The following is a 26,827-nucleotide window of genomic DNA, read 5'->3' on the forward strand; positions in this document are numbered from 1 at the left end:
TCTGTAGAACATGATGAATCAAGCAGTTTCTCTATATACACTACTCCAGTGTTATCTATGTAAATTAATCTGTAGAACGTGATGAGTCAAGCAGTTTCTCTATATACACTACTCCAGCGTTATCTATGTAAATTAATCTGTAGAACATGATGACGAATCAAGCAGTTCATATACATTACTCTATAGAACATGATGAGTCAAGTAGTTTCTCTATATACACTAATCCTTAGAACATAATGAGTAATGTTGTCTACTTACACTACTCTAAAGAAAGTGATGATGAGTCAAGTAGTGTTATATACTTACACTACTCTAAAGAAAGTGATGATGAGTAAGGTAGTGTTATCTACCTACATTACTCTAAAGAAGGCAATGGTGAGTCAAGCAGTATTGATTTTAATATGTTCTTAGGACAAGAATTCTATGCACCAGAAATATTTTTTGATTCATACTGATGTTGAAATTCGTGTTTTAATCATATTGATTTATCCTTGCTAAAAAATAGTCTGATATATTCTGTTTAAATAATGTAAAAAGAATAATTTGAATCATCTGACTCACCTGTATTGAGCTAGTGCATAATTGCTTATTCTTGATAATTGTAAAATATCCACGTTCTCATACTTTGCACACCATATCTGTTGATAAAAACTTTCTTATTAGACTTAACATGCACACGTATCTATGAAACCTTGTTACAGAAGAAAGAAAACGTATAGGAACTTTAACAACTGTAAAAATGTATTAAGACAAACATAATAATTTAACATTATATAAGTTGTTAAAGGAATTCTAGCCTGATCTTCTCATAAAATTAGGGTTATGCACACAATGTTTATTTATACCTAGTAGCACAAATTAAAAATAAATGTAAATATTTATTAGTTTTGGCATTGAAAGTTAACTTGTTTGAACGTTAAAAATCAGCACTTACTTAATTTTAAAAACAAACACTAATTGCTCATACTAGCTGTGGTTGAAAACAATTATTAAAAGGAGCAGTAGTCTACTAAGGAGAAAAGATGGATGACAGATGCCATACGTGAAATGATGGACAAGAGAAGGGAGAAGAAAAACACGCCAGAGTATGAACTCATAGAAAATAAAATAACAGCAAAGAGGCAAAAGAAATATGGTACAAAAATAGTTTGATGAAATAAAATAACTAAAAAGATATTTCAAGATGAAAGTGAAAGAACTCACAGACAGAAGGAAAGCAGACGGTGCTTGTATCAAAGACAAAGATGGCATCATCGGGTTTGAAAGGAAAGAAGTTGCTAATCGTTGGAAGGAGTACATTTCTGAACTGTATAATGATATCAACAGACCATAATGTATGAGTTGGGTAATAACATCAGTAGAGTCAGAGATTAAGTGGGTAATCAAGAATCTAAAGAATGGGAACGCACCAGGAAAGGATGAGACTGTTGCTGAATATCTAAAAGCACTTAATGAAGATGGTATTAAGATTGTTACAAATCTGTGCAATCGAATTTACAACAGTGGACACCTACCATACGATCTGAAGCACTCTCTCGTTATTAAAATAACTAAGAAACCAAAAGCAATGGAGTGCTCTGAGCATAGGACTATCAGCCTTATGAGAAACTTTATTAAAACCATACTTAAGATCATCATGAGGCGAAACGACAAAGTTATAGAGGACAACATCGGTAAAACACAGTCAGGATTTAGACCAGGCAAAGGCACAAGAGAAAGAATATTCAATATCAGGACAATACTTGACAGATATTTATTTATTAATAATGTTTTATTCACTATAAAAAGGCATTTGACAGAGTATACCACCCGAAGCTAATGGAAGTTATTGATAAGATCAATATAGATGATAAGGACGAGAGGCTCATTCAAAATCTATACTGGCAGCAGACAGCATCAATCAAGTTGGATGATAATGAATCAGAAGAATTTCATATTAAAAAGAGGAGTAAGAAAGGGGTTTATAATCTCACCAAAACTTTTTAACCCGTATACAGAGGACATTTTCAAAGACTGATAAGTTACCTGGAGTAAGCATTGGTGGAGTGAATGTTACAAATCTCAGATATGCAGACGACACTGCTTTGATAGCAGAAGGACTACAACAGATTGTAGATGAGGTTAAGATAAGAAACACAGAATTTGAACTCGAAATAACACCAAAAAGACGAAGACGATGATAGTAAGCAGATAACATCAAGACATAGAATGGATAAACATCACAGTCGATGGAGTCTATCTGGAACAGGTGATGAGATTCGCATATCTAGGTCAAATCATCACGGCAGAAGAGACTAGCTAGATGCTATGTACTGTCTTCTTTTATATATGCTGGTGAAACGTGAACAATCAACAAGAATATGAAGGAGAAGATAAATGCATTTGAAATGTGGATATTCAGAAAAATGCTGAGAATATCTTACAAAGAAAGAGTGACCAATGAAGAGGTACTTAGAAGGATTAAAGCTAGAAGAACGTTACTTAATACGTTAAAACAACGAAAGTGTAGATATTATGGTCATGTGGTCAGAGAACATTATTGGAGGGCAAGATCAATGGAAAGAGACCAAGAAGGAATTGGATGAAAGACATATGTGAATGGATACAACTCGACCACGCAGGATGCATCAGAATGGCATATCAAAGGAAGACATGGCACACCATGACAGCAAATCTTCTGTATGAGAATGCCAACTCCAGACCAGAGTCTACTATATAAACTGAAGTTTGTACCACAGAAAAAGTTATATATTCTAGCTATGCAATTTAACCTGTGAAGTACTAGTTCCGATACGATATCTTACCTCTTCTCTCAAATATCTTTTCTCGGCTTATACTGCCCTCTTTATGAGCAAATTTTCGCTTGCCATTAGCCTTAATACTCCCTACTACCCTCACATGAGGCATCTGCATGCTATCGTGCAGTAACCCTCCACCAACAGGAGTGAGACACAACTCCTATTGTCCTACTGATAGCGCGTGTTTTAGCTCGTGCTCTCCTGCTGATTGTTTCTTTTTCGAATTAGAGTAGATTAATTCCTTGTCTTCGTTTTTCATTTACTAGTTCATTAATTTTTTCGCTCATGTTTCGAGTGTTACCACAACCATATATTTTTTTCTGTGTTTTTCAAATCTTTTTTTTTAACTTGCATTTGGAGCTTCAAATGGCGTCAGGGCATACTTTTTCTATTGAGGAAGTAACAGGTATATTCTGAGGGAGTTGGCTACCTTTTTGCAGTCTTCTGAGTTGCAGGATGATTATCCTCTATTACCAGGTGAGGGTATGCCTGAACATAAGAATGTGTATTTTGACAGCCTGTGGTATTCTGCTGGTGTAGATGGCATCGACACTCACCCTATTGTGAAGCTGATGTACAATTCCAGATGTCATCAGGTGTTGGAGGATGCATTCCACCAACATTCAATTCACCCCTCTGCCTGAGTCACCCTTTTTCCTATTGGCCCTCGGATGTCAGTTCCCAGCAGATATGATGATGGTTGGAGCTGGACATGTGTGTGGCTGGGTAACTGCCTTCTACCACAGACTGGATAATACATTCACAACTGCCTGGAGATGCACCCCCACACTTTGCTGTCCACCTTATCATCCCCTGGATGTCCATTCCCAGCGAATATGATGATGGTTGTGTTGGATTTGCACATATGATGATGTGGATCCTTGGTACAGAGGCTCATCTTTCCTACCAGTTCCTGTATCAGAGGTAAAAGGTGGAGGACTCTTTTTCCTAATGTGGTCCCGATATCACTATCACAGTTTGCCTGGTGTTGGTTGAGGCTAATGTCCCATTTACAGTCCAATGTACCCTAGCCACTCTACACCTGGGGTCCCTTAATTTCACACGTGTGTGGCTGAGTACCCTCCTCCTACTGTGTACTGGGCAATATATTCCCAATGCTGCTTGGTGATGAACCGGAGATGCACCCCACTTTGCTGTCCACCTTTCTACTGTCCCCCAGATGTCAGTTCCAAGCAGATATGATGATGGTCATGTTGGGTGTGTACACATGATTAAACTGGGGTGGTCCATTGTTTCTACCCTTATTGCTACACAATTTTCACATGGGGGAAAGAGTATACCTAACTCAGAAATGATGAATCTCCTACAGGTGTGTTGCCTTCTGTTTATTCGCTCACCCAATGATCTTCCTTTGGGTGCTTCTAAAGGGGTTTCATCTTATAACCAGACCCTCCACCAACTCAATGTGGGATTCTAGCTATTTGTGAAAAGAGATAAGATATTGTATTAGAATTTAACATTTTCCTACACTGAAAATGCATTTCCCATAGATACATACCTCCTCCCACCTGACCTCCCCACTTCCGTTGTAGGTTTTTTATGTACTGCCCAATCTCAAAGTGATTACGGGCTGCATGGGAGAGAGGGCACTAATAACGATAGGAGTTGTGTTGCACGCCTTTTGGTGGAGGGCTGCTGCATGACATTTTCATAATAGCATACAGATGTCTCACGTGAGGGTAGGTGGCGAGCGACAATTTGCGCATTAGAGTGCAGTATAAGTCGAGAAGAGGTAAGTGCCTATTGGAAATACATTTTAAGTTTAGGAAAATGTTAATTTTCAGCTAAACATTCAGTAAAAAAATAATTATACTGAAATTTTATAGGTGATCTTCTGTGATTTAAACCATAGACACTTTGTTTATAATATATTAATATCACTTCATCAAATCCTGCAGCATGCCATCAAATGTATTATTGCCATACTGTAATTCTAATAACTTCTACACATAATGTATTATGGGAAAAATTTAAAGCTTTGTTATTTTCATTCACATCTTTCAGGTTAGATTTATAGATATTTGAAGGGTTTGCTGTTAAACAAACCTGACTGAGATGGTACTCAGATGCAGTTGGTAGAAGCATTTCCTCAAAACAAGTAGAAAATGTTATTTGCTTATATGTTCATGATGTTTTGAGATAATAAAGATAAACACGATCTTAAAATGTTCCTTAGCACACTACTCAAAGAAGATCACATCAAGTTCTTTTCATTTATACTTTAGATGTGTCCCTTTTTGTGTTTTGTCTGACATACTTAGTTGTATAATGAATTAGAAACTGTATGTTTGTTTTTAAGATCAACATGAACTGTTAAGCACTTTTTTATGGTTGTCAAACAGACTGCAATCTGTAAAACACAATTACCATAACAAAAAATTCCTATAAAAAGAGCTGAGCATGGCTCAGTAGTTAGTATACTGACTGGAACAGTGGATTTTCCGCTGTTAGTGTAAAAAAAAAATTGCCCTCCATATTTTGCGACCGTAAGTGTGTAATAAAGTGATGATTAAATCCCACTATTTGATTAGAACACCCCAAGAGTTGGTAGAGGATGACATTGACTAGTTACCTTTCTTATAGTCTTAGACTGACAGGTAGCTTATAAATCAGACTAAATACATTGTATTATTACATAAATATCAACTAAAGCAAAGACTAGTTATTTGTCACTTTTATATAATTAAAGATAAACTTAATTACTTTAGTGTGAAGCCAAAATAGTAATAAAATGCTATAATATCTTTAATTCTCAAATGTTAGGTTTAACAGCGTTGCCAATAGACTACTGGTATTTAGTGTTGAGTATTTGTTCCTAGGCTACACATACAAGTGTTAAGACTAGTGTAGGAGTTAACCATTCTCAGTTTGTAAGGTGTGATGGTGCAATGAGTGGGGTTTATTTGGGACTGGAATGTATTTTTAGGAAGCTTGCAGTAACGATGTGCAATTTGTTTTTAGTTCGCAGGTTCGAGGCTATCCTAATTAAAGTAGAAACAATAAATAAAGAGAAGTGTAAACTGTGGGAAATTGCAGCAGGATTTCAAGAGGAACTTAAATTTTTACATGCAAGGAATACGTCAGCTAACAATGATTTTCGGGAAGTTAGAAACAGTATTATTAGGGCTAAAAGTAGTGGATTTAATTGTATTGAGCATGTTCTTTTCAGCAACAGATTTCAGTCCTTGGATTCTGCAGATGAGGAACTATTGGATGGAAGTAAAACAAAAAGGACGGAGAAGGATATGAATGATAAACTTGAGGAGGTTATAGTTGTAGGTGTTTCTTTGACAAAGTATGTGGATAGGATAGTTTATAGGGTAAATAGGGAAAAAAGAAGTTAACATTCTCTTAAATCAAAAATATATTTCCAATAATACCTCCTCTCACCCAACAGCTATTACTCGACTACTATTGTTTATTTTCCTTTGCTCATCTAAGCATTTGTCTGATGTTTTCTCGCTTGCTCCAGTCTTTTGTTCCCCACTTAATTGCCCTAGGCAATATCTGTCTCCTGACAATCTCCATCTACGTCAATGTGTACTCTATTTTAGTACTGTATATAAGCACCTCCTTCAGATAATATTGTCACTTTTTCGAGAATGACCCAATCCACAGTCTCTAACACCAGCTCTTAGTGGGGAGGAAAGGTGGGAGAGTGTGACCAGAGGTAAGTATTAATAATGGTTGGAGACGGCTTGAATGTGTAATGAAGAAAAACTTTAATATAATAGGTAAGTATTATTGGAAATACATTTTCGATGTAAGAAAATGTAAACTTCTAAAACATGGTTACCTCCACCTCCATACAGAACACGTCTGCATAGAAGACTAGCACCCTAATGGGGGAATCACACTACATCCAGAACAGGTATGCTCTTCCCCTGGAACCTAAATCAAGCACTGCAGGTGGAATTTGATGTGATATGTCATCACCATTGGCCAGGCCCCAACCAGGTAGCTGAGGTTCCACTGTTCGGGGTTGGAATTATAGGGCCATGGCCCTTAAATCCCACATTGGTGGCTATGGCATTTGCACCACGATAGATATATTTGTGATTGGATCCTAACCTACAGCTATAGAGTGATGTTTTCCGAGCCACTGCGATCATGATGAGAAGGTAAGCAACACTGAATTGGGCAAATCTCTCCTCAACCTGAAGAAGTCAAAAAGGCAACACCACAAACTCGGAATGATGGGATCCTGTATGCCATAATCAACCTGAGGAAATAACTCATCCAGTCTGGAATTATGAACAATCACTCATCCTCACTCCCCAACCATGTGGGTAAAGTAAATTCCACTTGACCCCTGAATTATGGGGAGGACATGGAACAAACTGTGCTCAACCATGGACCCAGGATGTTACCACTCTGTGTTCGGAATTACGAGGAAACAATGGACCTTCTTCCATGAACAATATACTGAACCATTATTGATAAAAAAAGAAGGGCCATGCTCAACCCAACTGAATAGCTGAGCATCTAATTCGAACCAGTATTACAAGTAGGCTCTTGTATAGGCTGGTGCCACTCCTACCAACATCTGGGAAACAATATCCAGGATTCTGGGTAGGAGGGCCCCAAATTTGCCTGTGACTGGAAACTGGGAATGGTAACGGCCCCACTAGTATAATATGGGGGGGGGGGGTAATGTGCATTGGGGAGCCCTGAGGAACAATGCTGCCATGGAAACAGTGCAATAGGTCAAACAAATTCCCTAGGTATTTTAAATAATACCAACCCTGATTTATGCAATCCACCGATTGCAGGAATGGGCAGAATCTCTTTATTATTTACTTATGATAGTCCATGTGTGGTGATCCAGCATAGTACAGTAATACCACCCCGTCTGCCTGTAGAAACACCTCATTTCTACAGAGTCTGTTGCAACCTAGATAAAATATATTGTGTTAGTGCTTGCTAGTGCAGATTTGGTTTGATAAAAGCACACCTGACTGGGTAACACTCACCACAGAGTGGGATCCTGTGAAAATCAGGTAAGGGACCCTAGAAGAAAAAAAAGAAGACGAGATTAGTAATGAAAATCCTCCTCCCTCTTTATAATCTAGTGGATAGCTACAGTGTAGTAAAAAACCCAGAGGAAGAAACTGCCAGATCATGCAAATGATGTAAATTAAAAAGGATTGGAGGGGAGTCCACATACCAGCCCACACAATGTCCTCCAGCAGGCAATTCAACCAGGCTGCTAAGGGCATAGAAATGAGACGAATCCAATGAGACGTGACTCGCAGAAGTCTCTTTGCCTTTAAAGAGAGCCCAGAATAAGCAATATGGATCAATTTCCGTACTCACCCATCAAGGTAAGTGGGGTAAATCCCGGAAAACTGAAGGGTCACAATAAATAAAATGCAGTTGTCTAGCATCTCTAAAAGCCTTAGTGTGTGCAACATAACACTTCAAGGCCATCACTGAACACAACAAACTATCAGGATCCGATTGGTTAAGAGGTGAGAAATAGCAGTCAGATGAATCAGTGAAAAGGATTTATCCCCTATCTTGGCTGCCAGTGTCTTAGGTAAGAAGGACCTGTCTCGGTATAAATGGACATAGGTAGAATGATAACAAGTCCTTTGCATATGCAGCACAAACAACTCCGACCAGTGACACCCGCAGGCCAGCAGTAACAAAAAATAAACCTTAAGGGAAAGGTGATACATGGTACATGAGGCTAAGGTCTCAAATGGATGTCGAGAAAGAGCATGTAACACCACCTTTATATCTCAGTTAGGTAACTGAAATGATCGTTTGGGATAAAGGACCCAAAGCAACTTGAGGAGGCCTGAGAATTTCCATCTTTTTGTGTATCAAAAGGTAACTGATTAGGCCACCTTATATAGGACGCTTGTGAAAGATGCAAAACCCTTATCAAAGAGCCAAGTAAAAACCAAACTATAGTTGGCACATCTTTATGAAGTGGGTTCAACCTCCTTGCAATACACTATTGTTGATATGTGTGCCACTTCCATTGATAAATGCCCATCATTGGACGATGCAGTGACTGAAATAAGTACGTGGCAACCTTAGAAGTTAAACTCCGACATTGTGCAAAGAACTGCATATCCTCCACACATGAAGCTTGAGCTTCAGGTTGGATGGACATAAGATGTCGGATCGTGGCTGCCTTAACAGAGATGGTCAAAGAGCAAGTGGAAGAGGTGGGCACTCCTAAAGGTACTGTGGAAGTAGAAACCATGGGTTAGCCTGCCAGTCAGGTGTTACCAACAGAACACGACCATGGGTTGAATAAATCATTGCTAGGACTCGGGGTAACAGACAAATAGGTGAGTAGGCATACAGATGCAATCCAGTCCAATCCTGACTGAATGCATCTATTGCCAATGCCCAAGGGTGAGGTCTCAGAGACCAACATGCCAGTAGTTGAGTGATCCAATGAGTAACAAATGCATCAATCATTGATGTCCCGACCAAGAACAAATCCAACAGAATACCCCCCAATAAAACATCCATTCTTTCAGGAGAATTCGGTAGGGTCGAGACAGTTGATCTGTCACCAAATTCATAACCCCTGGAACATGGTAAATTAGTAGGATGATATGTTGGGAATGAGCCCAATATATAAAATCCAAATTTCTAAAACAAACAGACCCCAGAGGCATATGGTAGTCATTGCTGCCACTGGTGGTATTCCATTCGAGCAGAGGAACCTCATGGATATGGGCAGAATCTGTTCGAGGGTACCAATGAACCGAGGGGCGGATGTCGAGACACTCAAATGAGAGTGCAAATATGATCTCCTGTAGGAGCCGAGAAAAGTCAAGAAGCCAACGACGACAGGGATATGTGCAGACAGGCGCCATCAACCCTTAAATCCAAAGGCTCTGAAATGCCCGCAAAAATCAAAGATATTATGACATCATTTTATAGGACAAAATTTTCAAGTCAATGCTTCAGTGCATACTCCAATACAGATTTAATGATGACTTGCTACAGTTGGCATGTATTTTCCAAACAGAAGCATTAGTTTATAGGAAAGTTAACCTTATCCAAAATTCAGTGTATTAAATATATGAACAAGTTATTACACAATCAACTTTACTTTTTACTAAATTAATGACAGTGATATTCTTATATTTTGCACATTATAGTTGTAATTTGCTCTATGGTTGGATTGGTTATTTTTTGATTGATGAAAATAATACCAAGCCCAGTCCACATAAAGATAACTAGTTAATATATTTCTTCAATAGTGTTCGTTACAGGCTATGTTGACTTTGACACAAGTTGTAGGCCGAAGTTCAGAAACAAACTTTTTGACTTACGCTTTGAGTTTGAAAATTATTGTAGCCTAATCTATATAAGTATAATAGTAATGTCTGTTGTATCTCCATGTAACTGCTTTGCAGGGTGTGGATGGATCTTCACCAAAATTGGTATGGACGTTCATTAGGTCCATACATACACATACACATGTTCAGTTTTGCAGTTTTTATGGACGTTTTTTACCACTACCTCACCTCCTGTGGATGGATATACACTAAATCTGGCATGAAGGTTTGTTGGATCCATGGGGAGATGGATATAAATTTTTATTTCATGGACCAATTTGACATGAAGGTTTGTTGGGTCTATGCAGAGATACATGCAAGTTTTTGGTTTCACATTTATGTTTTGCAGTTTTTTGGGGTATTTTTGCGTTTTTTACAATTACATATAAGGGAAGTAACTTTTCATGCCTAAGGTAACCTTTCATTAATCATAATATTACATAACTTCCGTCCAGGGGACGGGTACTCCAGCTAGTACATTAATAACTTTAACAGAAATTTCCTTGATTGAAAACTACTGCCCTACTAATTAGCTTACAAACGCATTAACTCTTACTGACTAACTTTAATAGACCATTCACAAACTGGATACTTCTTTGAATTATCAATACCTTCTTAATAAAAACTTCGCCGATTACTCATGTTTATAAATAACATATCCTTATCTAAACACCCTCTTCTTCTTCATCGGGATTCGGTACATGTTTTGGACCAGGGAGGGTCAAGTTCAGTGTTTACCTCTTCCTCCCTCTCAGGAATTGTTATTTTGTTTGCACTGTTACTGAATCCTAGGTAATAATCCTTGTTACATTGTTGCATTACCCACAGTATGTTAAATTTTGCCCATTGTCCACAGTTTAAATTAAAATACCCTTTTCGTGCCATGTCCAATTCATGGTATAATATTAACTCGTATATTCGATCTTAATGAAGGACCCTCTAGCTATCATCTAAATTAAAACATTGAAAATATAGCTTAAAACAGTATGTTTATCAAATAAAATAACTTCAAAATATTTTAATTTCATTCCACTGCTCTGCCTACAATGCTTGAACTGATGATATTTAATGCCAAAATTTAAATGCTTATTAAAGTTAACGTTTTGTATAACAGAAACGTATCTTACCGAGCCATATGAAAGAAAAAAAAGTTGTTCTTGAGTAAATCCTGTCAGGTTTGGTAACAATGTTTCCTGGTTGTTTTCCCCTACCCATCTTCTGTAGGCCTGAAACGTTAAGAGTTTAATAGGTTGTTGAATAGTTAAAGAAAACTTAATATATAATTTTTTCAAAGCTACGTATTCAAAGGAATAACTTAATGGCATCACTCAAAGATTAAATTAATTTTTTGATATAATATTTAGATAGGCATCAATTTATTCTACATTGTAGGAATCATAATAACATTTTCAACTTACCATCACAGTATATTGTTACTTAATATATTTTAACCCTAAAATCTGGAGTTGGTCGTACATACATAAATTGATGTTTTGGTCATATTAATCCCTCTGCAACAGCAAGTTATAAAAAAGTATTAACCGCCTTTCAACGATAATTTAGTATTAGAGCTTTTGAAGGAATACAACTTTTGTACTCCCCTCTTGCAAAGAAATTCTCATTTGAGAATGCTTTCTTCCCTCTGTTTGTGTGAAGATTTAGGTGAAGGTCGTTTGTCTCTTGAAAAGTAACTTTCCTACAGAGGACCTGTTTTAAGTGCCAAAATAGTCAATATACACTGTAAAATATCTTTAAGTTATGTTTGTGGTAGTCTCAATTGCGAGTACAAAGTTTGTAGATTTGATTTTTGAATTAAATGTAAAATTTGTGGCCGCAGCCATTATGGGGTTCCCATTGAAGTTGAAGCGATCAGAAAGAGGTCGTCCAAAAATTTTAGAATCCAATCAACAGACGACAAAAGTTGCGGAGCATAAGAAATGGTAAAAATAAGATACTATATTCTTCTCAATGTAACCAGTTTTATTGTCTTGGATCGTTCAGTGGTTGACAAATTTAGATATGATTGATCAGGCTTCAATCAACTAAAGTAATAATAAGTAGGCGAAGAACATTTAAAATTGTTTCTTCTAAGTGTACAATGTGTTCTAGATATCACAAAATTGTTAAAAATATTCTTATAGTGCAAATCAAGTTTAAGACGGAATAGCCCTGATCAGAAATAGCCTTGCTTTGGGAAGGCTTTTCATCAACACCACAACATTTTCAGAGTTCCATTGCATTTGTCAAAGCAAGAGCTCAGACCCTAAACGTATTCAAAATTTTTATATGAAATTGGTCTAGTAATCGATGTTCTTTTGTTTGAAGTTGCCACAGCAACACGGCAATTTCTGGACGATCGACTCACGATTTTAGGGTTATAAGTATGATACTGGTTTTCGGTATTAATTTTCATTCTATTTGGATTCGTCCTTTATATTTTATTCTTTTTGTCAAGATTTTGTCGAATTTTTTTCTAAAATGTTACCAGAGTAAATTTGTTACACTTACATCGACTGACGCCTACCTGATTTATTACATGTAATGATACATGTGTTAGTCTATTAAATATGCAGAAATGGTTTGAGGGCTGTCTATGGGGAATTTCTATATTAATTTTAAACTGTATAAACAAAGAAAGGACGTGCAGGTGCATCAATGAGAAATTTAATCAATATACTAGAGTAATATCAATGGTAATAATTCTCCTTACAGTAATATTTATACATTATGTTTTAGTGACTTCTGAAAAAACAAAGTGAGAGCACGCTATGGTATTTTTAGGTAAAACTGACTTCCACACAAGTACCAAATATATCTGCTAATAACAACAGGATCTACTAGGAAATGTATGGATTAATTCATATTCGAAAACTTGACTAAAATTCCTAGTGTGTGAAATGATGAGAATGGGCAAATTCTAAATAAAATAAAACAGTCTCTATTATATCTAAACAAAAAGAGAATGCAGCATATGTGCTTGTGCAGACAATAAGTCACTCGTTTTTACAGGAGCATTGAGTAGACTGCCAGCTCTCCATCTTTTAAGATGAATCTCTAGCGAACTAGTCATGATCAGACGAATAATTATTTAGACTTTAAAATAAATCTCATACTCTTTTTCTTGTGAGAGCATCACCATGTGAGTGTTTTTCTCTCACAGCATTTGCTGGCTGTAACATACAGACATCATCTACTCGGCCAGCAAAGTACATTACAGTCATTGACCCTTCTAACACTTAAGCAAAGTAGACCACAACATCTCCTCTAGCAGAGTAGATATTATCTTCTATACAGAACAAAGAAACAAAGCAATTAGAACAAGGCAACTTCAATACTTTTCTGGACCACTTATTTATGCTAAAACTGTAAAAAAAACTAGATAAATGAAAATTTTTAAATATTCCTATAGTAATAAAAGCAGGTAGAAAACATATGGTATGCCTACATATTATAACTGCACTAACTGTACACTTTTTGGAATAAAAGCAAATCTTCGGGGGGGGGGGGGATTAAAGAGTTTGAGTAATATTTTTATCCTTGGGCTAGTTCTTTTGGATTATTTGGTAAAAATAATGAGTTAATTTATTTCTTCATTAAACCTTTGCTACAGCTACATTCACATGTTGACCTAGTTTTAAATACAACAGAAACTCCAAAACTTATATAGACCCAAATTACCGAGCTTAGATCAATAAGCAAACACATAACTCACATATTTACTGAATATTAGAATAGGCGCGATAACTCACACTACTAACATTGAATAACTTTTCTGACACTGAGCTAATTTAATCAATAAATGATTACTCATATCCTACTCTTATTTCTACATAGTCAAAGAAGTTCCTCGATTCTTAATTTTCAAGATCTTGACGTCATCACATTAACGAGCACCATTTAGCAAATGTCTAAATAAAACATTGAAATATAGTTTACAACAAAATGATAATGGGTTATTTAGTTAATCAACGAAATCTACACAAAAATGTATAGTAAAATTATGATATTGCATTATTAAGAAAGACAAAAAACAAAATGTTAATTTGGGGTATTCGGTTTATGAGCATGACTTAATCTTGCTTATTATAAAACTAAAGATTTGACAAACAGATTTATATTTAAAAACGGTACAAATATACATACTTTTAAAGCTTGTCGTACACCACCATTATCAGCAATATTTTCAGCTAATGTGTTTGTTCCGTTGACCTAATTAATAACAACATAAATATTTATATTAGTAATAGAAACACAAAGCGTTTTACACATCATTAAAGAAGTTATATCATCCTACAATTTAATTAATTAAAAACAAACTTGTTTCTATTCTTGTATAATAATAATAAACATCAAAAGACTAAATTACAGTACTGAAGAAAGTTTTGTTCGTTTGTTTTGGAATTTCGCGCAAAGGTACACGAGGGCTATCTGTCCCTAATTTAGCAGTGTAACAAGGATATTCAAGTTATGGTTTGTAATGATTTCATTATTTCAGTTTTGGTGATCTCAGTTTTTATGGTATTTCTTGTCACTTCACCATGTACATTTTAATTTACTTATATGTTGTTTGTTTGTGTTTAGGTTTTATAGTAATCATGAAAAGGAAATGGCTACATGAATTGCAAAATTACTTGTTTTTTTGTATGTAGAATTGAAATTGCAATAATATAGAGCACAGTAAATGACAATATTCTATTGTGGTTTGCTATATCATTAATAATAAAGTGACAGATTTCGGTATAAGCTTATAAAAGTCTGCGGTAAAATAGAAAGTACAGTGTACAAACACAATGTAAATATTAATAAGAAAATAGCACAAAACTGTTAAGAGCTGTATTATATTTATGGAATATTTAAGTCCTTGTTAACTTACCATATAGTAACCTAAATTAACTTAGCATTAAGCTTAATCTATTATTTAGTATTATACAGTAGAACAACTGATTAGTGGTTATGTTACAGTTTTCTTTTAATTTCGTCAAAGGTAAAATTGAAAATCTGTGACTTGAGGCCTAATGCATTATTGACTGGCTGTGGACTCTGCTGTGGACTGCAATTTCCTCTATGCATACATTCTTTGTCCGTTGATGTCTATTAAAGGAAAATTATAAGTTTATATTTCTACCAGAAAATATTTTAAAAATAATTCATTGTAACTGGACTCTTGTAAATTTTAGCCAATGGATTTTTGGAGTTGAACAAATAAAAAAAGTCTATCAAATGTTTTCATAAATTTAACTGTGGGCCCACTTACTTTAAAGTTGCCCGGCATGGCCAGGTGGATAAGGCGCTCGACTTGCAATCTGAGGGTCGCGAGTTCGAATCCCCGTCCAACCAAACATGCTCGCCCTTTCAGCCATGGGGGCGTTATAATGTGACGGTCAATCCCACTATTCGTTGGTAAAAGAGTAGCCCAAGAGTTGGCGGTGGGTGGTGATGACTAGCTGCCTTCCCTCTAGTCATTCATGCACGCTAAAATATTTTCCCGTCACGAAGACAAAGTTTTGAAGGTGTCTGTATCCGAAACCTATGTTTTTCCTGCATGACGAGATTTTAAATGGTTTTTGGAAATTCTATGTGGTGTGGTCACTGATTTCTATACTAAACTGGATTGCGCGTTGTCTTGTATCACTATATAAGTCAAGCGGTAGATATACTGTTATCCCTAAATTGTCAAGTGTTTGTTTTGAATTTCGCGCATAGCTACACGAGGGTTATCTGCGCTAATCGTCCCTACGGAAGCCAGATAGTCATCACCACCCGTTACATTATAACGTCACCACGGCTAAAAGGTTCGAGCAAGTTTTATAGGACGGGGATTCGAACCCCAGACCCTCAGATTACGAATCGAGCATCCTAACCACCTGACTGTACCAGGCCTTGTCGATTGTAACGGCGATAATGGCATATCTTCCATTAAAATAAAACAATTGTATAACTTAATATTTTGTATCAGAATAAAACCTAATATCTTTTAATTTAATAAAACGCGTGAAATACTATTTAAGTTTTTTCTTCTTCTTTCATGTAAACCATTCTTTTTATGTCTCATTTTTTCACAAGAAAAATTACTGATGCTTTATACGTTTCTTTTTTTTTTTTAATTATGCACAAAGCTACACAAGGGCTATCTGTGCTCTGCCCACCACGGGTATCAAAACCCGGTTTCTAGCGTTGTAAGTCCGCAGACATACCGCTGTGCCACTGGGGGCTATATACGTTTCTAATCAGATCAAGGAGTGAGGTTTGTCAGAAAAAAAATATATACATATATATATATACAAATACATACATATATATCAGGTCTCTTCTGAAAGGAGCCACGTGTGGTCTGGTGGTTAGCGTCCTCAGATTTATAATCACAGTTCGCTACTTGTTGCCACTAAAACACGCTCCGTACTTTAGGACTTTTGTGTGCTAAAGACAAGTGTAACTCAATAGTTTGAGTTTGTGGTTACGTGCTGTTGATTAATTGCATTCCTTCTAGTCAGTCAGTTCAAAATTAGGAACGTCTGTACACAGATAGAATTCTATATAGGTTTGCGTGAAAACTCTGTAACAAACGAATCATTTTGAAAGAAACTCAATAAATTATTAAAATCAAAGTATTTTATTAATTTTCAAACAAGACGGTTCAAAACGACAATATTAGATATTAACTATAAACTAATATATATATATATACTTACATCATAAACGTAATATTCTATATAAATAACGAATATTAATATCAATGTCAGATTTTATGGAGCCGGATTCTTTACAGTAGGTGTCCGTGATTTGTTGGCGATAAATTCGAACAATAAACGGACAGCACACAATCCGCTTGTTTTAAAACAATATATTCAAAACAAGTCAAACGTATATACAAAAATTCTTTACACTGTAGGATATCACAGTTGTATCTAAAACTCTAAATACTTCTCTTTTTCTTGTCAAAAATCCACACAGGCTGGTTCAGTTACTTTAGAATCTAATTGACAAAACGAATTATTTTTCTTTACTCTGTTTCTTACGACACAATCTGCGATAAATTCGCTTATGTTACCCCGTGGGTAACCACAACTGTATCAAGAACTTTAAATAATTGTCTCCTTTTCGCCAAAGTCCACACAGACGGGTTCAATTACTTTAGACCCCCCAGTGGCACAGTGGTATGTCTGCGCACTTACAACGCTAGAATCCGGGTTTCGATACCCGTGGTGGATAGAGCACAGATAACTCATTGTGTAGCTTTGTGCTTAATTAAAACCAACCAACCAACCAATCAATTACTTTTGAACACCCTCTTCAAGACAAAGTATTCTCCTTATCTCTATTAAACTGTGAAATTCATTTTAAAATATCGCTTATTACGGTTAAATTAACAATCATGCAGTCTAACTTCACTTTCACTAGCTCAACTTGTACTTACTTAACTTGCGCTCACTTGGTCGCCGATATATTATACATTGCCCAACTGAGGCCTAAAACTTTCTACAAACTACGAGATGCTATGGTGTAACAATACTCACTTAAGGCAACGAGAAAACTACAGAAGGTTCGAGTATTGTGACGTTAATTCACAACAATTGAACTACATGCACAACGTGCGACTTTTACCGTGTTATCTAACGAAATTTGTCATAACTGTCGTCTTTAAAATAATTACTTATAACACTCTTGTCATGAAAACTAAATGATCATTAAATATTAAATCACTAAATAAACTAAATAATAACTCTTACACTAAACAGTCTTGTATATTCAACGATAAATATATATATATATATATTCTTATATAAGTTTCGTAAATATTATCAAAAGTTTTTGAAGGTTCTAGTTCTAATACTTGGAAGATATTATTAGAGAAATATAATATCTTTACTTTTCAATGACCTTTCTGTCACGCACAAAGACAGCATTTCATTTCCACCTTGTTTTTTTCAAGTTAAAGAACATTTTACAAACAACTTCGGCTGAAAGATTTGATTAATCTTATACAGTTTCAAGAAGTAGAACTTTGTTTCTTGGAAAGATAAAGCACGAATAATACGTTATGTTTCGCAATCCATGCTTCCTGAACGGAATTAAATTATGATTATAAGATTCAGTACAAATAAAAGCTATATTCAAAATGAAATATCATATACTGCATCTAAATGAACATGAGTGACTGAAATCAATAATTCTACGTTCCACAACGGGAAAAATAATGAATAACCGATATTGTGGAATAACATGTTACCTATTAAAGTGAGGGTGAAAAAAATTACCTTCTAGAATAGAGATAGTTTTGCTAAACAGGTATTGCTAACTAACATATAATCTAGTGAATAAATTAAAAGAGATTCAGAGCATAAACTTCTTTAGTTCCTTTAACTTCTGGTAATTATTACAATATTGAAATAAATATAATTAGTTAACACTTTATTGTAGAAAGAAACTTGATTTATTCGTAATATTACCTTTTTATTTCATATAATTATTTTCCATGTTGTATCACCACAAGTAACATTTGTTACTATCTCTTTCTTTTATGTAACTTACGTAAATTTGTTGTATAGCTGTTGCTATGGTGTTAAAAACTAAAAGAAACAGCCCAGAAGGTCCAGAACATTACGGTGATTATTCATAGTTTTAGCTAACCTTAAGATAACATATAAATGTTTGGATTGCTGTTAAGAAATTTAATTATAGAGTTGGACGTAAATCACCCAGAAAACCCGATACAGGAAACATATTGCACAACTGTTTGATAGTATAACTTCGATTAACTTTTTGACTCGCAACTCTAGTGCGTTATCAACTTTCTGTTTTTGTTTTTAACTGGTATTAAGGAAACGATGCACCCATTACCTCATTTCTTATATTGCTTGCTCGTGCTATGATAAGCTGTTTGGTTTTGAAACACGAAGCATTTGAGATTATTTTTCCCATTGATTAAAACAAAAGTTACACTATCATAAATTTTGAACGAAAAAAGTTTGCTAGAAATGTTATCATTCTCGTAACGTTCAGAGTTTAAAGTAAAAATAAATAAAACCAAGAGAAAACGGGCTTTCATTTAAGGAAGTAAGCTTTTCATTCTCGTCACGTAAGCTTAATAGCTTGAAATACTTTCTTCATACAAGGCTTAGAGTTAGAGAAATATTTATCTCTAACTTTATACTAATTTATTAACTTAAATTTTTACAGAGATCCACAGTGTATAAAAGTTAAGTATTTGACGTCTGGGCATTTTAGATATACGTTTTTACAAAAATGATAATACAAATAAGATTTTATTTTAACCAACAATATTCCAGCAAAGACTACCTATTTATGGTCTTTACAGTGTCTTCATACATCGTTTAACCGATTCAAGATCTTATTAATGAAGTCGTTATTTAAACCAGTTTTAGACTGTCAGTGAATCTTAGGATTTTATTGGGGGCATGATATCGTGCAATTAAAGCTGTCATTTCGAAAAACGTTTATGAAAAACGGAATTCCCTAATACGTGAGAAAATCGTATATATATATATAGTAAACTTCTCCTCACTACTGAACTAAAAATTGACATGATTGCAATGCAAGTTATAACAAAAATAGAAATTTTGTAAACGATATTATTGCGAAATGCTTAATATTGACTTCGACTCTTAGATAACTTGTTATTGATTTTGCGCAGTTCAACTCATAAACATCAAATGTTAAACTGCTTCAAACAACAACTAAATAAACAAGAAAATGCATTCATTTTATTGTATAATAATGACTTTGAGATTTTGGCTTATACTTATTTTTAAACTATGCATAGATCTAAGTAAATAGTAACTCATGCAAAGTCATAAGTAAAAATCAAGTTCGTAGAAACCCCATGGTTTTAAAAATAGAATGTGAAGTTTTGGAAGAATGCCTTTCTTCAGGTGTACTAATAGAATGTGAAGTTTTGGAGGAATGCCTTTCTTCAGGTGTACTAATAGAATGTGAAGTTTGGAAGAATACCTTTCTTCAGGTGTACTAATCGAATGTGAAGTTTGGGAGAATGCCTTTCTTCAGGTGTAATGTGAAGTTTTGGAAGAATGCCTTTCTTCAGGTGTACTTCCGATTGCGAGTCAATTAAAGCAAATTATTTTTCATTTTAAACATGTCAAATTTCTTATTGTTATTTTGTATTTACAGTACGAAGAAAACCTAAATATATAATAGTAAACGAAATATGAAGTCGTAGAAATACGAACGATTTGAGGACGTAGATTTAGATTTCACAAGGACGATACAAAGTCATATGATACGACTTTAAGGTACTGCTCTATGAAGTCAGTTAAAATTCCTTATCATAATATCCATGCCTATTTCTTGAATAAAATACGTTTATTTTTTAGACCAATTACGAGTCTTTAGCGAATTGCAAAATTAATAATAAACGTATGCAATACTTTTAACAGCGTGTTATTTATGCTAGCTCCTCCTCCTTTTTTTTCTCGTCCCCACTTTGCTGTTTAATATGAATGTGGACAAACGGGTGAACTCACAATACCCCTCTTCATTTACAACAAACTAGAAACCATAATTCTTCAGGTTTCGCTCTATGCGCATGTGTGAATGTCTTTAGGTTGAATGATAAAACTATAACCCGAACGTTAAACTGCCCTGTGGTGCTGCATCTGGCAGGATAATATACTGTATGATGATGTAGTTTGTAAGAGAGGCGTAAACATCTGGTTCGACATAAGCCAATAAATATTGTCATAATCTTAGTTGTGTCAAAATCTACCCGCCTGAAAGTTTATATATATGTATGTTCGTGATAACATTTCACGGGTCCAGAGGAAGGAACTGTTTCAAGTCAATTTATATTACACTAAGCCTATTTAGAAATTACCAAACCTAAAGACAATGTAACAAAGTTCGGCCACCTGGGATTTTTATCTTTTTATTTTGTTTTATTTATTCATACATATATCTCGAGGCGTGATCTTTGTTAACGCTAATATAGACTTAGTTATTGAATTAATGAGATTTCGGTATACCGAGAGTATCATTCTGGGCTGAGCTGTCCCTCAGTGGCACAGCCGCATGTTTGCGGACTTAAAACGCTAGAAACCGGGTTTCGATACCTGTTGTAAGATAGCCCATTGTATAGCTTTGTATTACAATGCAACTTTTTTATTTGACATTTCCAATTTTTATGATGCTTTTTTTATGTTTTAAAAATGAATCTTATGTTAAGCAACGTAAGTAAAGGGTTTGTTGTTTTAACCCAAATCTACACTAGGGGCCATCTGCACAAGTAAAGGGAAAGAAACAACGTATTGGTTTAACGTTAACGTTAACAGTACAGTTAGCTAGATATAATCTATCCCCCCACCCATTCTCGCAGCGTCAAGTCTGAAGGCTTATAATGCTAAAAACCGGGTTTCGATACTCATGGTGGGCGCAGCGCAGATAGCCCACTGTGTAGTTTTACGCTTAACAACAAACAATAAGCTAGTCCGTTCTAAATGTCAAGCAGTTGTGGATATATATATTTTGTTTTCTACTATAAGGGAAGTTATATGACACATGTTAACATCTATGTCGCTCTGGACAAATCTTTCCCGTCAAGTGAGTACTTTAAAAACGCTGGTACGCTTTCTCACCCGTATCTGGATACGCATTTCAACGACGTAATCTTGGCTCGTATACCTGAAGATCGTTCGAAACCACGGTAACAATCTATAGAAGCTAAATTACCCGAAGCGCGTTTAATATTCCTGATTTAACCTATTTCTAAACTTTGTGCATTTTATGCTCCGCCCTTGAAATATTAAATATACATATATTCTATACATAACTACTAAATCTAAATAGATCTATTAAAGATACATATATTCTATACATAACTACTAAATCTAAATAGATCTATTAAAGATACATATATTCTATACATAACTACTAAATCTAAATAGATCTATTAAAGATACATATATTCTATACATAACTACTAAATCTAAATAGATCTATTAAAGATACATATATTCTATACATAGCTACTAAATCTAAATAGATCTATTAAAGATACATATATTCTATACATAGCTACTAAATCTAAATAGATCTATTATTTTCATCAGTCTATATATGGAAGTTTTGGTGAATTAAATAAATCTATAATGATTTGTTACTTGAACAAGCTTAATTGTACAAGTCGTAATAAGAAATTAGTTTTTTTTGTTTTTTTTTAAATATCGGCATGTTTACGCAATATAAATACTCGTGTAATTCTCTACTATTTGTTTTCACGTTGTTACAAACAGAATAAACTGTTATCTCTGGCCAGGTTCAAACCAAAGACTCTTTATCATAATATATTTACGTTACGTGAAGGAACAACTGCATTTATGGTTTATGCTACTGTTTGGTTTAGTAGTAAGGACCCCTGGTGAATCAACTTATAACGCTAAAAAAATCGGGTTTCAATACCCGTGACGAATAGAGCACAGACATCCCATTGTGTAGCTTTGTGTTTAACAACAAATAAACAAACTGTAGTGATGTAATACCGTTTAATATATCGTTGCATGAAAAATAAACTCATGTTTTATAATCGTTATTACAGTTATTTTAAAAATAATACAGTTGTTAAAGGTTAAAGCCTTAATCGCTTTATAAAATTGCGCCTAGTTTATATCTTTATCGGGTAAAAAAGGCAAGTTTTCCCCTGCTGCTCGGAATATCAAAAGAAGAGCATTGGATATATAAATCAATAGTAATTACTTGCGTTTTTCACAATCCATTTTTCGTACTATCGATGTGCAACACGTAGTTTTATTTTTGGTCAAATAAGAGACATAAATTCCAGCTCAAAATATTAAAAATTGCAGAGATCAGTCACGAGGAGCATGACAAAGTGCATAAAGGAAACTAATAATGTTGACATGACAAATTACATAAAGAAAACTAATCATTTTTATACAACAAAGTGTTTAAAGGAAACTAATCATTTTTATATGACAAAGTATTTAAAATAAACTAATCATGTTTACATGACAAAGTGCTTAAAGGAAACTAATAATGTTGACATGAAAAAGTGCATAAAGGAAACTAATAATGTTGACATGACAAATTGCATAAAGAAAACTAATCATTTTTATATGACAAAGTGTTTAAAGGAAACTAATCATTTTTATATGACAAAGTATTTAAAATAAACTAATCATGTTTACATGACAAAGTATTTAAAAGAAACTAATCATGTTTACATGACAAAGTAGTTAAAGGAAACTAATTATTTTTATATGACAAGGTGCACAAAGAAAATAATCATTTTTACATGACAAAGTGCTTAAAGGAAACTGATCATTTTTACATGACAAAGTGCTTAAAGGAAACTGATCATTTTTATATGACAAAGTGCTTAAAGGAAACTGATCATTTTTATATGACAAAGTGCTTAAAGGAAATTAATCATTTTATATGACAAAGTGCATAAAGGAAACGAATCATTTTTATTCTGTTCGTAAGTGCTCAAGCCTGTAGCCAGATTTTTTTATTGGGCCGGAAGCGAATTTGATAATTAAAAAAAAGAAATTATTTTATTTTTAAAACCATCATAATGTGAATCAACTCAACTTTTACTTCAGTTTTTTATACAACTGGTCGCCGCCGAAGAAGAGTTAATGAATATTTGCAATAATAATTGGTTATTTTCCTGGAGGAAGGCGATTATTGCCCCCCCCCCTTCCCTAGTGGCTGCGTTCTTTCCGTGTTATAAAGTTAAACACTTAATTTAAATATTACATCTTCCACAAGTGTAGTTGACATTATCCATCTTCTTCTGTCAACACTCTTAGTATGAGAGTGATTTAATTCGACTACGATTGGTAGTAAAAATACTTTTAAAACATACTTTATTTTGTACTTGAACATTTTCAATCTGAACAGACAATCTAAAGTATACGTTTAGCCTCTGTATTATTACCAACCCAACAAAATCATATAATTGATAATTCTTTCATTCCATCTCAGGTTTCATTTATGTCTTTTCTCAAATCAAAAATGAATCATTTATTTCACTCTTACTTAAAATGATGACAGTTATGTTTAAGTGGAGTAACTGATAGCGAAAACCTTATCGTGTTAAGTTTGATATTCCAGTCCTAAAATTTATTCTTTATGACACCAGTTTTTCTTTGAGCTATCATTCTTCAATTACTAACACTGTTTTATTATTTTTCATTAATCAAAGTTTTATTGTATAATATTTCTCGACACTTCACTCTTCCACTTCCTTCTCTTCTCCTCCCGTATTTTGCATAGTTTCACACTACCACACCCCACGAACCTATCACGCCATAGTAAAAAAATCCATCTCGTACATTTTGTTAAACATTTCCGTCTTCATCCTTTGTGCTTTCTAATAAATATAAAATAACAATCATTCTAAGCGCTCGAGGTTTATGAATTGTCTTTATAAATTATTTTTCGCAGTGGTATTTCACTAAAAGTAAACTTTCGGATTGTAAATATCGCTTCAAAAGAGGAATATTCTGTCTTTGGCTACTCTAATATTTCGAACAAGTCATGTATATGTACAGATATCGAAAAACAGTTTCCTGATTTAGGGAACAAAATTCGCATATTTTATCATGTACGGTCAGCACTTTTGTACTTGTGAAAATATTCAAATATTCAAATTAAATTTTTATATAAATAAACATTTTTACCGAATTTGGAAAATGTTTTACTTATTAAAACCAATTTCTACAGAAAATATAGTTGTGGCCAGTGTTTAATCGTTTTCTGATACATGAAAAAAGTATACCTGTTCAAAATAAATACACTCTAAGCTCCGATGTGATGCAAAAGAAGTGAAAATGAACAACACTTATTTGATGTTTATAACGAAAGAATAAAGTTTTAAATATTCTCATTGCACAAATGTAAATATCAGAACAAGCATTGCTATTAGTCTCTTAGAACAAGTATTTCTATTGGTCTCTTTAAACAGTAAACCTCACAACAATTATTACTGTTGGTCTCTTTGAGACAGGAAACCCCAGAACACGTGTTGCTGTTGTTTTTTTTTTTAGAAGATTGTTTTGTTTTTTGTTTATTTGTAATTAAGCACAAAGCTACACAAGGGCTATCTGCGCTCTGCCCACCACGGGTATTGAAACCCGGATTCTAGCGTTGTAAGTCCGCAGACATACCGCTGTGCCACTGGGGGGGGGGGCATTTTTGAAAGATATCAAACCTTATAACAAGTATTTCTATTGGTTTCTTTGGAACAGTAAACCCCAGAACACGTATTACTGTTGGTCTCTAAAACAATATATCTTAGAAAATTAGGGATAGTAACCTTATTTAAATATTCACGGACTATGTTATTAATAAAGTTAGTGAGTATTCATTCAGGTTCAGAAATTTCTTAATTCGCTTTTTCTTTTTTTTTTTCTTTTTTTCAAGTAGCAAATTCTAAAATACCTACAAAACTGTAAGCTTGGTTAAACTAGAGTTTGACTAAATTAATCTTAAAAGCAACTGATTCAAAATAGATAATAGTTAAACTACAGAGCATTTATACTGAACAAACTGTTTTTCTTTGTTTCGAACTTACGAGTAATACGAGCATTTGCCCTGCCCCCAGTGACTCAGCGGTAAGTTTGAAGCTCATTATGTTCCTCTTGCTTAACAACAAACAAACAAAATAATTTGATCTTCGTGAACAGAGACTACACAACTTCTCAATTACTTCTCTAGAGAACGCTATCTCTTATTAGGCCTCATGGAGGAAAAACGGGGTTACAAATTAATTAAGGTACGATACGATCTTCCTAGAAATATAAATTAAAAACGCTCATTCATCGATCTCAAAACCACTATGAAACGTTTTTTATATCACAATATTGATTGCTTATTTTCACGTAGGGTCATTTTGTCATCTTCAGTATGCCTCTAGTTTATTTTTTAATGATTTGCAATATTCTTTCTGACTAAATTTTTTTCTCCCCTCTTTATTATTTAATTAATATTAACTTCTGAACAAAGCAAGCTACCTACATAGATCGTAATTAAATGTCAACCCAATAATGAGTATAGCTAATTAAATACATTGTTCTTAGTTATGATTAGAGTGCATTGTTTCATCATTTAGGTATCCTCGCTGTTAACGTTATCTTCAGTTATAATTCCAGTCATATCGCGTTTTACATAACCTGACTTAATAGTTTTCAGACAATTACGCCCACATAATAACAAAATAAACAAGACATTTAACTTCCTCAGGTTTTTACTCAATGAAGTTATGTTAAGTCCCAAAGCGTCAGCTTAATAACAATATTAATGTGGATTCAAACCCCAGCATTATTTTATTTATTTATTTTAAAGTTTCATTGAAAAAATTAATTATGATTAATAAGTAGATTACAAATGCCTATTTTTTATTAAAGCCATTTCCTTCCTTGCTTGTATTTCATTATTGTTTTTTTTTTATCTAAAATATCTGCATATCTGTAATTACTTAAATACAAATATTTGTTTGTTTATTTTAGAACAAAGCCACCTTGGCGCTATCTGCTATATGCATAATGGGGAATCGAACCCCGGAGTTTAGCGTTGTAAGTCTATAGACTTAGCCCCCCAGTGGCACAGCGGTATGTATGCGAATTTACAAACGCTAGAAACCGGGTTTCGATACCCGTGGTGGGCAGAGCACAGATAGCTCATTGTACAGCTTTGCGCTTAATTACA

General features: G+C 34.3%; 1 protein-coding gene across 1 annotated transcript in view; it reads right to left on the reverse strand.

Annotated features, from left to right (window-relative positions):
- LOC106460700 (neprilysin-11-like) overlaps positions 1–26,827 on the reverse strand; it is a 101,614-nt gene that overhangs the window by 2,490 nt on the left and 72,297 nt on the right. Inside the window, exons 17-19 of the mRNA XM_022387475.1 lie at positions 14,273–14,338; positions 11,257–11,355; positions 562–638 (exon numbers count right to left, since the gene is read on the reverse strand). Coding sequence (XP_022243183.1) covers positions 562–638; positions 11,257–11,355; positions 14,273–14,338 — 242 coding nt within the window. The remainder of the gene's footprint in view (positions 1–561; positions 639–11,256; positions 11,356–14,272; positions 14,339–26,827) is intronic.

This window comes from Limulus polyphemus, unplaced genomic scaffold (genome assembly GCF_000517525.1).
Source record: "Limulus polyphemus unplaced genomic scaffold, Limulus_polyphemus-2.1.2 Scaffold818, whole genome shotgun sequence".
In the NCBI taxonomy this organism is placed as follows: domain Eukaryota; kingdom Metazoa; phylum Arthropoda; class Merostomata; order Xiphosura; family Limulidae; genus Limulus; species Limulus polyphemus.